General features: G+C 48.5%; 1 protein-coding gene across 1 annotated transcript in view; it reads left to right on the top strand.

Annotated features, from left to right (window-relative positions):
- Positions 1-12,462, top strand: part of LOC119168750 (uncharacterized) — a 288,336-nt gene that overhangs the window by 226,708 nt on the left and 49,166 nt on the right. Inside the window, exon 17 of the mRNA XM_037420141.2 lies at positions 10,101-10,168. Within this exon, the coding sequence (XP_037276038.2) occupies positions 10,101-10,168 (68 nt within the window). The remainder of the gene's footprint in view (positions 1-10,100; positions 10,169-12,462) is intronic.

Raw genomic sequence — 12,462 nt, 5'->3', positions numbered from 1 at the left:
CCACATCCTACTTTTCATTCGTTGACCTGAGATCAGGTTACTGGCAAATTCCGATGCACGCACCTGACAAAGAAAAGACGGCATTCGTTACGACCGATGAATTTAACGAGTTCAACGTTATGCCATTCGGATTATGTAATGCTCCTGCGACATTCGAAAGATTTATTAACTGTATACTGCATAGTTTAAAATGGAATTTATGCATGTGTTACCTTGACGATGTCGTAGTTTTTGAAAGTACGTTTGAGGAGCACAACACCCGCCTAGACCTCATGCTCAACTACAATGAAAAAGCTGGCCTTGTACTGAATTCAAAAAGTGCCACAAAAAGTGACGAGCGGCAGACATTGGTGCTGGGACATCTCGTTGATAAAGATGGCATTAGACCTGACGCATAAAAGACAGCGGCCATTGAATCGTTCGAGCGTCCTAAATCTTTGTACCTTCATTGGGCTGTGCTCGTATATCTACCAGTTCATACCCAGGTTTGTGGATGTCGTTCACCCCTCACGAGCCTTCTATGCAAGAACAGCCCGTGTCAGTGGACCTTCGAGTGTCATGGCGCTTTTCACGAGCTGAAGTGTTTGTTAAAATCACAGCCAATACTTCGGCACTTCAATCCTTCGCCGCCCACGGAAATTCACAAAGACGCAAGTGGCAACGGTATTGGTGGCGTTCTCGTTCGGCGTTCTGGCAAGAAGAACACGTTGCGGAGTACGCAAGTTGTTCTTTAAGCAAGCCTGAACGCAACTACACTGACCGAACAGGAATGCCTAGTGGTAGTATTTGCCGTACAACGGTTTCGCTTATACATCTATGGTCGCCCGTTCACTGTCGTCGCAGATCACCGTTCGCTGTGTTGGCTGGTCAACCTACGTGACCAATCCGGCCACCTCGCACGATGGGCCATTCGTTTGCAAGGACATGTCTTCACCATTTCATACAAGACTGGCCGTCTACACGCTGATGCTGATTGCCTCTCCAGGATGCCGCTACCGACGACAGATTGTGAAGCCGATAACTTTGACCACCTTATCGCTCTGTCGTCTGGCTTTCCCGATGCCGTGACTTTCACCGTTGAGCAGCCCAATGACCCAAACTTGAAAGCTCTCTTCCCTGAAGAAAGAAAGTCATTAAGCGAAGGCCGATTGTGCGTCCGAAATCTTCTTCTTTTTCAGAGAAACTTGTCCACGATGCGCGCCCGCTTTCTGCTGGTTGTTCCTGCGTCCTACAAACGGCTGTTCTGCGTCCAACCTATGTAACCCCACCTCTGGCCATGTAGGAACCACACGAACACTTAGTCACACGTAAGAGCAGTTCTCTTGGCCGAAAACGAGAAAGACAATTCAAAACAACGTGGCCAGCTGTGCGCAGTGTCAGAGCCACAGGCGGCCCACCTCGGGTCAACTGGAACCAGTAAAGCCTCCCGGTTTCCCCTTTGAAAAGGTCGGTACTGATCTGATGGGACTATTTCCACGCTGCTCACAAGGTAACCGGTGGATAATTGCATGGCCGACTACCGGACGCGGTACTGCGAGACGGCTGCTTCATCCTCAACCATGGCAGCCCTGGTTTCGGAGTTCCTGTTGCATTCAGTCGTCCTCTGACAAAGGCTACCTGGCGTGATAATAAGAGACCGTGGACGACAATTTACCGCTGACATTGAGGAATCATTACTTCGTTTGTGTGCCTCCAAGTTCCGACACTCAACTGCGTATCATCCACAAACTAACGTTTTCACCTAGTGCACACCTAGTGCACAAAGCGAATGCTCATCAACATGTTGTCAATGTACTTCACCAGTGACCACAAAACTTGGGATGAAGTATTACCATTCGTCACGTACGCCTTCAACACGGCGAAACATGAAGCGACAGGCTACAGCCCTTTCTCTGTACTCTACGCTCGCTCACGTCGACATACGGTGGACACTATCTTTCATTTTGCCGTCCATGACGATTTAACAATTTCGGAAACTTTGTATCGTGCGGAAGAGACACGTCGACTTGCCTGCTTACGTACACTGGCAATGCAAGAGTCCTCCAAAACTCGCTACTACAGCCATCACCGGCATGTATCCTGTACTCCGGTGATCTAGTGTGGGTGTGGACTCCTATACGAAGACGTGGCTTGAGCCAAAAGCTACTGCACACTACGCCGGTCCATTCGTGATACTCCATCATCTCAGCGAGGTCAACTACGAAATTGCGCGTGTCACCACTTGTGGCCGACGTTCATCAGAGGTGACGTATGTCGCCCGCCTGAAGCCGTTTACACGAAGGATACAAGAATGACTCGCCCAGAGGGCTCCATCTGAGACAGGATGAATAACACGAAGTGTCACTACCAGGTAAAACAAGGGAAGCGCGGGTGGAAAAGGAAGATGACGTTGCTTCTACTGCAATTCCCCTGGGTGAGTACGAGCCATGGCGGTGGAATGGTGATCATCATCAGAGTGTGATCGCGAAATCGTTGTGCATTAAAACCTCACCCCTTAAGTTACCTTACCATAAGTAACAATATTTTGATACCGATATTTTCAGTACTGTTACTGATTTCTACGGGGAATCAGAGCATAGTCAAGTTGCGCAAGTACAGTTCCAGCTCTGATCTCTATTTTCGCATGCAAATTGCACTGTATTGGGCTTTGGGCAATGTGATGTGGAAATAAAACTTACAGTCGAATATAGTATATATATATATATAAATATATATATTGTCACGGGGTTGTGACGTGGCCGAAGACAGGAGACTTTGTGTTGGGATTAAACTGTTTATTTGGGCGAACCTGTGCCCGGTAAACGGAAAGTCCAATTGCAGCAGCAGTCTTGCACAGATAGCAGTCTCGGACTGATAGCGGCGAACGGAGCGTCGGCCTTCGATCAACAACAACAGACAAGCGGCGAAGCGCGTCGGCATTTATACTATTCCCGTAAAATGTTCTAGCGTTATCGCTGGCGGTGGCGTAGATATCAGAACAATCTGTACCGTTCGCACAGTGGGCGTGATCTTATCGAAATGATCTACTACAGTCCGCAACCTTCTCGAAAACTGCAGGGACGGTTTGCGCTGAGAATAGTGTGGTGTTTTGAGACAAAAACTTGGGAATCGGAACGTGGCATTGCCCCTCTCTGAAAAAAGGTACCGTCCCGATGCTTTCACTAAAGATGAAGCTACAATAATATTGCAAGAAAGTACAATGAATAAATTACGATACAACAATAATACAAAAAACACTGTTTCAGTTTGTTAACGCGCATGAAACGACTTGAGGCGCGCGACAAGGACGACTTCAAGTCGTGATCGGCGTCGTTGAGAGTTCGTGATGCCGTCGGGGAACACCTCGTAGTCAAGTGGGCCGAGACGTCTAACCACCCTGTACGGTCCGAAGTACCGTCGCAGAAGCTTTTCACTTAGTCCACGTCGGCGTATGGGCGTCCACACCCAAACACTCTCACCGGGCTGTTATATTCCACGAAGCGTCGTCGAAAGTTGTAACGGTGGCTGTTGGTCGTCTGTTGATTCCTGATACGAAGACGCGCAAGTTGTCGGGCTTCTTCGGCACGTTGGAGGTACTCGCTCACATCGAGGTTTTCTTCGTCGGTGACGTTGGGTAACATGACATCGAGCGTCGTTCCCGGGCTCCTTCCGTAGACCAATTTGTATGGAGATATCTGCGTCGTCTCCTGCACCGCCATGTTGTATGCGAAGGTCACATACGGAAGAATTGCGTGCCACGTCTTGTGTTCGACGTGTTCGACATCGACGTACATTGACAGCATGTCGGCGATCGTCTTGTTAAGCCGCTTGGTGAGGCCGTTGGTCTGTGGGTGGCACGCTGTCGTCCGGCGGTGGTCTGTTTGGCTGTATGCCAAGATCGCTTGAGTTAAGTCGGCAGTGAATGCCGTTCCTCTGTCATTTATAAAGACCTCCGGGGCACCGTGACGTAGGACAATATTTTCGACGAAGAACTTAGCTACCTCGAATGCACTGCCTTTTGGCAGGGCTTTTGTCTTGGCGTAGCGGGTGAGGTAGTCGGTAGCTAGCACGATGCACTTGTTTCCGAAAGCCGACGTCGGGAACGGCCCCAGTAGGTCTATACCAATCTGCTGGAAAGGTCGGCAAGGTGAATCAATTGGCTGCCGAAGTCCCGCTGGCCTTGTCGGCGGTGTCTTGCGTCGCTAACAGTCCCGGCATGTCCTCGCGTAACGAGTGACGTCGGTGGTAAGACGTGGCCAGTAATACCTGTCTTGTATCCTCGAGAGCGTGCGAGAAACACCGAGGTGCCCTGCCGTCGGATCATAGTGCAGGGCCTGCAGGAGTTCTGGTCGCAGAGCTGAAGGCACCACAAGGAGGTACTTAGCTCGAAGCGGTGAAAAGTTTTTCTTTTGTAGAAGACCGCTTCGTAGAAAGAACGACGCAAGTGTGCGCTTGAATACCTTCGGCACTTCGGTTGTCCTGCCTTCGAGGTGTTCTATTAGGGCCTTAAGTTCCTGGTCGGCCCGCTGTCGTTCAGCGAAGTCGTCGGTAGTTATTGTTCCCAAGAAGTAGTCGTCATCTGGATCGTCGGGTACCGGTTGGTCGACAGGCGCACGAGAGAGCCAGTCAGCGTTGGAGTGTTTTTTGCCGGACTTGTAAATGACAGTAATGTCATATTCTTGAAGTCTCAGGCTCCATCGTGCGAGGCGACCTGAAGGGTCCTTCAAGGTGGCTAGCCAACACAAAGCGTGGTGGTCGCTCACAACTTTGAAAGGCCTGCCGTAGAGGTAGGGGCGAAATTTCGACGTAGCCCAGATGATGGCGAGGCACTCCTTTTCTCTTGTGGAATAATTTGCTTCTGCTTTGGATAGCGATCGGCTGGCGTAACTAATAACCCTTTCAAGTCCGTCAGCGCTCTGCACAAGAACGGCGCCAAGACCTACGCTGCTTGCGTCAGTATGTATTTCTGTCTCGGCGAATTTGTCAAAATGGGCAAGTAACGGAGGCGTCTGGAGGCGATGTTTAAGCTCCTGGAAAGCGTGTTCCTGTGGCGTTTCCCACTTGAACTCCACGTCGGCCTTGGTAAGGTTAGTGAGAGGATCGGCGATGCGGGCGAAGATTTTCACGAACTGCCTTTAATAGGCGCACAGGCCCAGAAATCGGCGCACGGCTTTCTTGTCAGTGGGCGGTGGGAAGTCGGCGATGGCGGCTGTTTTCCGTGGATCGGGACGAACTGCAGACTTGCTAATAAAGTGCCCCAGAAACAAGAGCTCCGCATACGCAAATCGGCACTTTTCTGGCTTCAGTGTGAGTCCGGAAGTCTTGATGGCTTGAAGTACACCTTCAAGGCGCCAAAGATGCTCGTCAAAACTCGAGGAAAACACGACGACGTCTTCCAAGTACACAAGGCAAGTCTGCCACTTCAATCCTGCCAATACTGTATCCATAACGCGTTGAAATGTTGCAGTTGCTGAGCAAAGGCCGGAGGGCATCACAATAAACTCGAAGAGGCTGTCGGGTGTTATAAACGCCGTCTTCTCTCGGTCTCTTTCGTCGACTTTGATTTGCCAATAGCCAGTCTTGAGGTCCATTGACGAAAAGTATGTGGCGTTATGGAGCCGATCAAGTGCGTCGTCTATTCGTGGGAGAGGATACACGTCCGTGTTTGTGATTTTGTTCAGGCGGCGAAAATCGACGCAGAAACGTAGGGTCCCATCCTTTTTCTTCACTAGCATCAGGGGGGATGCCCATGGACTCTTGGACGGCTGAATAATGTCATCCCGCAGCATTTCATCAACTTGTCTCTTCATGGCCTCACGTTCTCGCGTCGAAACCCTGTACGGACTCTGACGGAGTGGTCTGGCATTTTATTCGGTTATGATGCGATGTTTCGTGACTGGGGTCTGCCGAATTTTTGATGACGACGAAAAGCAATCTTCGTATTGCAGGAGCAGGGCCTTGAGCTGTTCTTGCTTAGCGTTCGGAAGTCTGGGATTGACGTCGAAAACTATGGGAGGGGCTTCGTTCCTTTGAGCAGGTTCCTCAGAATCGGCGAGGGCGAGAGCGCTGGTGGCTTCCAGAATTTCTTCGATGTAAGCGACCGTCGTTCCTTTGTTCACATGTTTGTACTCATTGCTGAAATTCGTGAGCCCAACCGTTGCTTTGCCTCCCCGCAGCTTTGCAATTGCTCTTGCGATGCAAATATTTCAGGTGACCTACAGATGCTGACTGCCTTCAACGACGCCTTCCAAGTCAGGTGATTTAGAAGCGCCGAGTGAAATAATGACGCTTGAGCGAGGCGGAATGGTGACTTGTTCTTCCAGCACATTCAAGGCATGGTGTCCTGACGGCGTGTGCGGCGGTAGTGCTTCTTCTGTGGATAACGTTATCGACTTATTTTTAGGTTGATGACAGCACCAAGGAGGCATAAGAAGTCCATGCTAAGGATGACATCTCTCGAGCAACGCTGTAGGACTACAAAGTCTGTAGGATAAATACGGCCGTTAATGGTGACTCTCGCTGTGCAGATTCCTGCAGGCGTTACGAGATGACCTCCGGCTGTGCGGATTTCAGGGCCTTTTCAAGCTGTCCTAACTTTCTTTAACTTCGCGGCCAACGACCCACTGATGACAGAATAGTCGGCTTCAGTATCGACGAGAGCGGTCACACTATGGCCGTCGATAAGAACGTCGAGGTCGCTAGTTCGCCGTCTCGCATTACATTTGGGGCGTGGCGTCGGGTCACGGCTGCGTCCGTTTGTTCCGCTGCTTCCATGTTGCGTCGTCAGGCCACCTTCCGTAAGTGAGCTTTTGCCGTCAAGGCTTTGCCTGGTTGGCGTTGTGTTCGGAAAGCTCCGTCGCGGCGTCGTCGTCGTCGGAGGATCTTCGGTAGTTCGTCGCACAGCAACCGCACCTCCACCGGTTGCTGCCCTTAGTTTCCCGGATACGTCCTAGGAGACCGGCCCCGCGTTGGGCCAGAGTACTGCCGGTGGTGTGGTGACGAGCGGCGGCTGGGCGACGCGAACGCGAAGGGCTTGGTGGTGTCCACCGAGTTCCTGTCAGGTAGTCGGCGATGTCACGTCGTCGTTCTCTGGCTGTGGATGCAGTGCATTGACGGCGAAGCCACGCAGTCCCATCTGTCGGTACTGGCAACGGCGGTAAGTGTGCCCGGCCTCACCGCAGTGGTAGCACCGTGGGCGGTGGTCAGGGGTGCGCCAAACGTCGGTTTTCCTCGGCGCACTGCGCTGGTCCGCTTGCAAACGGTAGGTCGTCGGTGGGGGTGGGGGCGACGGAAGTGCAATGGGGCGGCGTTTTGGCGTGCGCGTGGAGGAGGGGCGTGGCGGCGTGCTGCAGCAGCGTAGCTCATGACTTGCAGCTGCGGCTCTTGAGGCCGAGAAACGCCCAGCGACTGCTGGATCTCCTGGCGTACGACGTCCGCGATGGATTCCACGTGAGGCTGCGCTGAAGGAAGTAATTTTCACAGCTCCTCTCGCACGATCGCTTGGATCGTCTCACGCAAGTCAGTGGTTCCGAGCGCTTGAATGTCGGCGTATCTTGTAGACGAGGAGCTACGGTTATGTTGCCGCGTGCGCATCTCGAGCTCTCTCTATCGTATATGCTTCGGAAATGAATTCGGCGACCGTCTTAGGCGGCTTTCTGATCAGCGCGGCGAAGAGTTCCTGCTTTACTCCTCGCATAAGTAAACGCACCTTCTCCTCGGACATGTCGGAGTCAGCGTGGCGGAAGAGTTTAATCATATCTTCCGTGAATATCGCCAATTTTCATTTGGCATCTGCATGCGGGTTTCGAGGATAGCTGCGGTCTTTTCCTTGCGCACCACACTTGCGAAGTGTTGAGGAACCTGGCGCGAAAGGCGTCCCACGTTGTGAGGCTTCGCTCTTGATTCTCGAACCAGGTCCGAGCAGCATCTTCCAAGGCGAAATACACATGCCGTAGCTTGTCTTCGTCTGTCCAGTCATTGAAGGCAGCGACGTGGTCGAACCTTTCGATCCAGCTTTCCGCGTCTTCCAGTGGCGAACCGCGGAAAGTTGGCGGCTCTTTGGGTTGCCGGAGCAGGAGTGGTGCAGGTAGAACCGGCGTTGACATGGTCGCCATGGTCGACGTCAACGTCTTGGTTTTCCGAGCCTTGTCCAGTAAAAGCCCGTACTCCGGTGGCAGACCTTGTTGCCTGCGGCTAACTCGCTGCTCGTTGCTAGCGTCGGTGTCTTTACGGCGTGGGCTTGGTTCACGGCTTGACGGAGGCGTCCGGTACATGGAAAAAACAGCACCTCCACCAGATGTCACGGGGTCGTGACGTGGCCGAAGACAGGAGACTTCGTGTTGGGATTTAACTGTTTATTTGGGCGAACCTGTGCCCGGTAAACGGAAAGTCCATTTACAGCAGCCGTCTTGCACAGATGCAGTCTCGGACTGATAGCGGCGAACGGAGCGTCGGCCTTCGATCAACAACAACAGACAAGCGGCGAAGTGCGTCGGCATTTATACTATTGCCGTAAAATGTTCTAGCGTTATCGCTGGCGATGGAGTAAGTTCCAGAACAATCTGTACCGTTCGCATAGTGGGCGTGATCTTATCGAAATGATCTACTACAGTCCGGAACCTTCTCGAAAACTGCAGGTGCGGTTTGCGCTGAGAATCGTGTGGTGTTTTGGGACAAAAACTTGGGAAATGGAACGTGGCATTGTATGTGTATATATATATATATATATATATATATATATATATATATATATATATATATATATATATATATATATAATATATCTCAGACACAAACGAATATGGTCTACGTCGTTAGCTTTTCCTCGCCCTTCATTCTTGTACCTTATAACAAAGTATTCGTCAGAAAGAACACGACGTACGAAAGCTGAGAAGCGGCATCCCATTTCTTAGCGGCGCTAACCCATTTGTACTAGATGAGCCAAGCCGCGACATCTTCATCTGGTCTGCCAGTAAATGGATGAGCATCTCTCAGTTGTGGAGCCGAACTGGTCGGCGCAGAAGTGGAGGGGGTTCGATATTCATATGCGTTGTGGGACATGTTCAGCCCAAATGGATTTGGTGGAAGTCGAGCAAGGCGACGGCTTCATCAAAGAACTTGCGGTTCAACCTTCGTCTTCGTTTGTGCATAACGAGCACGTCCCCCACAACTGTTACAGCGAACTGTGATGAAATGATTGTATTTATAAGACGTGAACAACGGTCGTTCGCAGTAGCGCACTGAGATCTTGCCAAGACTCTTCGTCTTCCTCTCCTTATCACCTCTCACATGTCTGTCACATTGTATATATATATATATATATATATATATATATATATATATATATATATATATATATATATATATATATATATATATATATATATATGCATAGGCGCGACAAAACAAGCGTGTTTGCTCTCAAGTGTACGCCAGTTGTACAACACCTGAAGAACAATGCTTACCCTGGTGATTGAGTTTGTGCAGGTTTGTTTTATACTTGCAAATCAAGTGCCTTGAATCTAAAAAATGATATTTATTCGTAGCCTGCCCTTTCTTTCAAAGCAATGGTGATACAAGCGCTACTGTGGGTGTCCGCAGATTCATTGGCACCAGAAGCTTCTCTGCATATATATTTACGGTATTGTACGCATGTAAACTGCGGAGTGTTAACCAGCGCAGCTTGTATACATGACACTGAGTGCAATTGTTTTCACCAGCTGGTGTCACATAGCATGCGATCCTTTTTACGAGCTGCCAGTTTCCCAATGAGCCCTCGTGTTATGCTTGACGCTCGATATCATTGAAAGAAACTAGTCTGATGGATGTCTAGCTCTTTTTTTTTAATAAAAATTCGAGCTGCAATCTATGTTGGTAATGAAGGCAAAACGTTTTATTGTGCAATAAATGTTAGCACTGACAACATACGTGTATAAATAGAAGCCTAGACAACTGTTTAAACTTATTAATAGCATAGTCCCTATATACTTGTATTGAGGAACTATGGCAATGGTAACAGAACTATCGTCTTTTTTACCCGCTTTCGAAGTGCTTGCTCTTTATTTGAAAGGCGACTGAAGACAGATGCTCACTGATAAACTAAGCGGAGGTCTCTATTTCAGAAAACATTCTCTGCCTGGATATTTGTCGAAGATCTTCAAGGTGATGACGGAACGCTTTGTCAAGCTTTGTAAGCAATTTTCTTTTTTGCCTTATTGTGAAAAAAATGCATAGGTTATTGTTCAGCACTTATGTTTGTACTGCTGTCTTAAATGTTATCCTGCTGCCATCATATGTATACATTTGCTCATTCTCTTTTTTGTTTTCTGCTCTACAAACCTCAGTCATTACGTGAGGCTGTACACTGGTCAGTTAGCCTACCGGCAGCTCTTCTTTTGTGTTATCCTCTGGACATGTAATACGTGGTTCAAAACATAAGATCTCAGTGGTATCAACACCTAGTCGACGAGAGCATCAGATCGATAGGCGTTTGCATGACATGCCTGGCCTAGCACTTATCTCGAGGATGGGGAAGCGCCTTGACCCGATATGTAGGCTGATATTCCTGGAGAAGCAGTGGAAGGGGGCTAATTGGGAGATAACGTGAAAAAAAAAACAGGTAATACACGAGAATCTATAATGACATTTGCATAGGCCCTAACTTCCAACGGAAATGTTCATTGCTGAAAGCAAGAATATGCGTACACAATGTGACGAACAATGGATAGATGTCAACAACTGGTCACCTGGATGAAGTGAAATAGCTGATTTCTTTTTTAAACAGATCGCGCAAGGGAGCACTCACATGCCGATTACCCCTTTGATAAATTGCGAAAGCCTCGAATATCTCAAACAAATTAGTCGTATTTTAAAAAAGTCCCACATTCAAACAGATCAAACGCTCAGTCGCTTGATCTGTTTGAATAATAAGTCAGCTTCCTGATGCCACGCACGTGAATAAAAACTGTTCTCTAGTCATTTTTCATTATTTATTTCGTGTGTCTGCATATTTATACTTTCGCCAATAAAAATCTCAGCACCCATTCTCAAGCACAATTCGTTTTTTTTTTATTTTGCAAGCAAAGCAAGCACTGTATCTCCACCAGCTGTAATGCAAAAGTAACAGCTGCATATTGCCGGTACTTCAGGATTTCAAAATTGGTGCGTGAAGCAGTAAGCGATGGAAAGAAAAATGACGCGTGTTAAGTAACAAGAAGGGATAAGAGTGTTTCAGCGAACAAAGCAGCATTAAGGGTATCATACTTGAAATCAAGAAGGAATGTACATGGGCTGGTCACGTAGCGCATAACGAGAATAACCACCGGTCATTAACGGTAACTGACTAGATTCCCAGAGAAGGCAAGCGGATGAGGGGGAAACAGAAAGTGTGCTGTCAGGCGACAAGTAATTAAGCCTGTCGCCATGGTTACTTACTGGCTGCCATAAATATTCTACTATATTCAAAGACAAAGCAGAGCACTATGTTGAAGAAAATCAATATTTGTAACCTTTTTGCCATGTTTGCCTATGCTCGCACAAGCTGTCGCCCCAGCTTTGAGACGGCGCGCACAGAGGAGCTCCATCGAGCATCCCCCCGTCTGATGCCGCGCATATCGTTCTTGCCAATTCAAATTCTTCATATTTGCGGTTTAATACTAACAGCTCTGAATATAATACAGCACTGTATTTCTGTTTGACTAGAAATCGGGTGCGAAAATTGACTGGCATTGTTATTTAGGCTACCTTTTGCTTGAGTTTTAGCTGATTTTTATATCAATTTATCAGCAGTCCTGCCATCTTTCATCATTCTTCCTATGCAACTCATCTGCTTTTCTCCCTCTCCACCTAAGGTAAGCAGCTATTGTAAGCTCACACACTCATGGCCTGTGTCTGAGCGACTCCAAATGAGTTGGTTCATAAGTCTCTTACCCTAAAATTACCTCGTTTGACTATTGTGTCAATGTTCTTAAGCACCAATGGACCACGTTATCGGTGCTCTTCCTGACTCATTTTAATATAGTACTTTGGAATACGACTTATGACTGGTTCCAAACGAGCAAGGACATGTTTTTTTGAAGAGGGGGCATCATAGAAAACATTTATCAAGAACTTGAAAAAATTGGCGGCGGAAGGTCCAAGCACCCTCCTTTATATATGTCTGTCTGTCTCTCCTAAACGTAGCCCTTTGAGATACCACGTAGCACACACCATTGAGATATTTGCATTTCTTTCAGTTTTCTCGTCGTCAAGTTGCGTTTTCACACGCATGAGAAAATCGTACCATTCTTACGTATACTTGAAACACCTAGCGGCGCCTGCGCTTAAAAGCACCACTGATTGCACGTAATTTACGCGTACAGAACCGGACTACTTCGTGTAAGAATACTTGCCCTTTACGGTTAAAAAAAATGGCAGCATATTTTTGGAGTGGTTGATGGAGAGTGAGGCGAAGCATCCGTCTGTCCATTCGTTCTTGCTTCCGTC

The sequence above is a fragment of the Rhipicephalus microplus genome, chromosome 3, assembly GCF_043290135.1.
Source record: "Rhipicephalus microplus isolate Deutch F79 chromosome 3, USDA_Rmic, whole genome shotgun sequence".
Lineage (NCBI taxonomy): Eukaryota > Metazoa > Arthropoda > Arachnida > Ixodida > Ixodidae > Rhipicephalus > Rhipicephalus microplus.
Note: the sequence above shows the minus strand (reverse complement) of the source record. Positions and strands in the feature narration are given on the sequence as shown.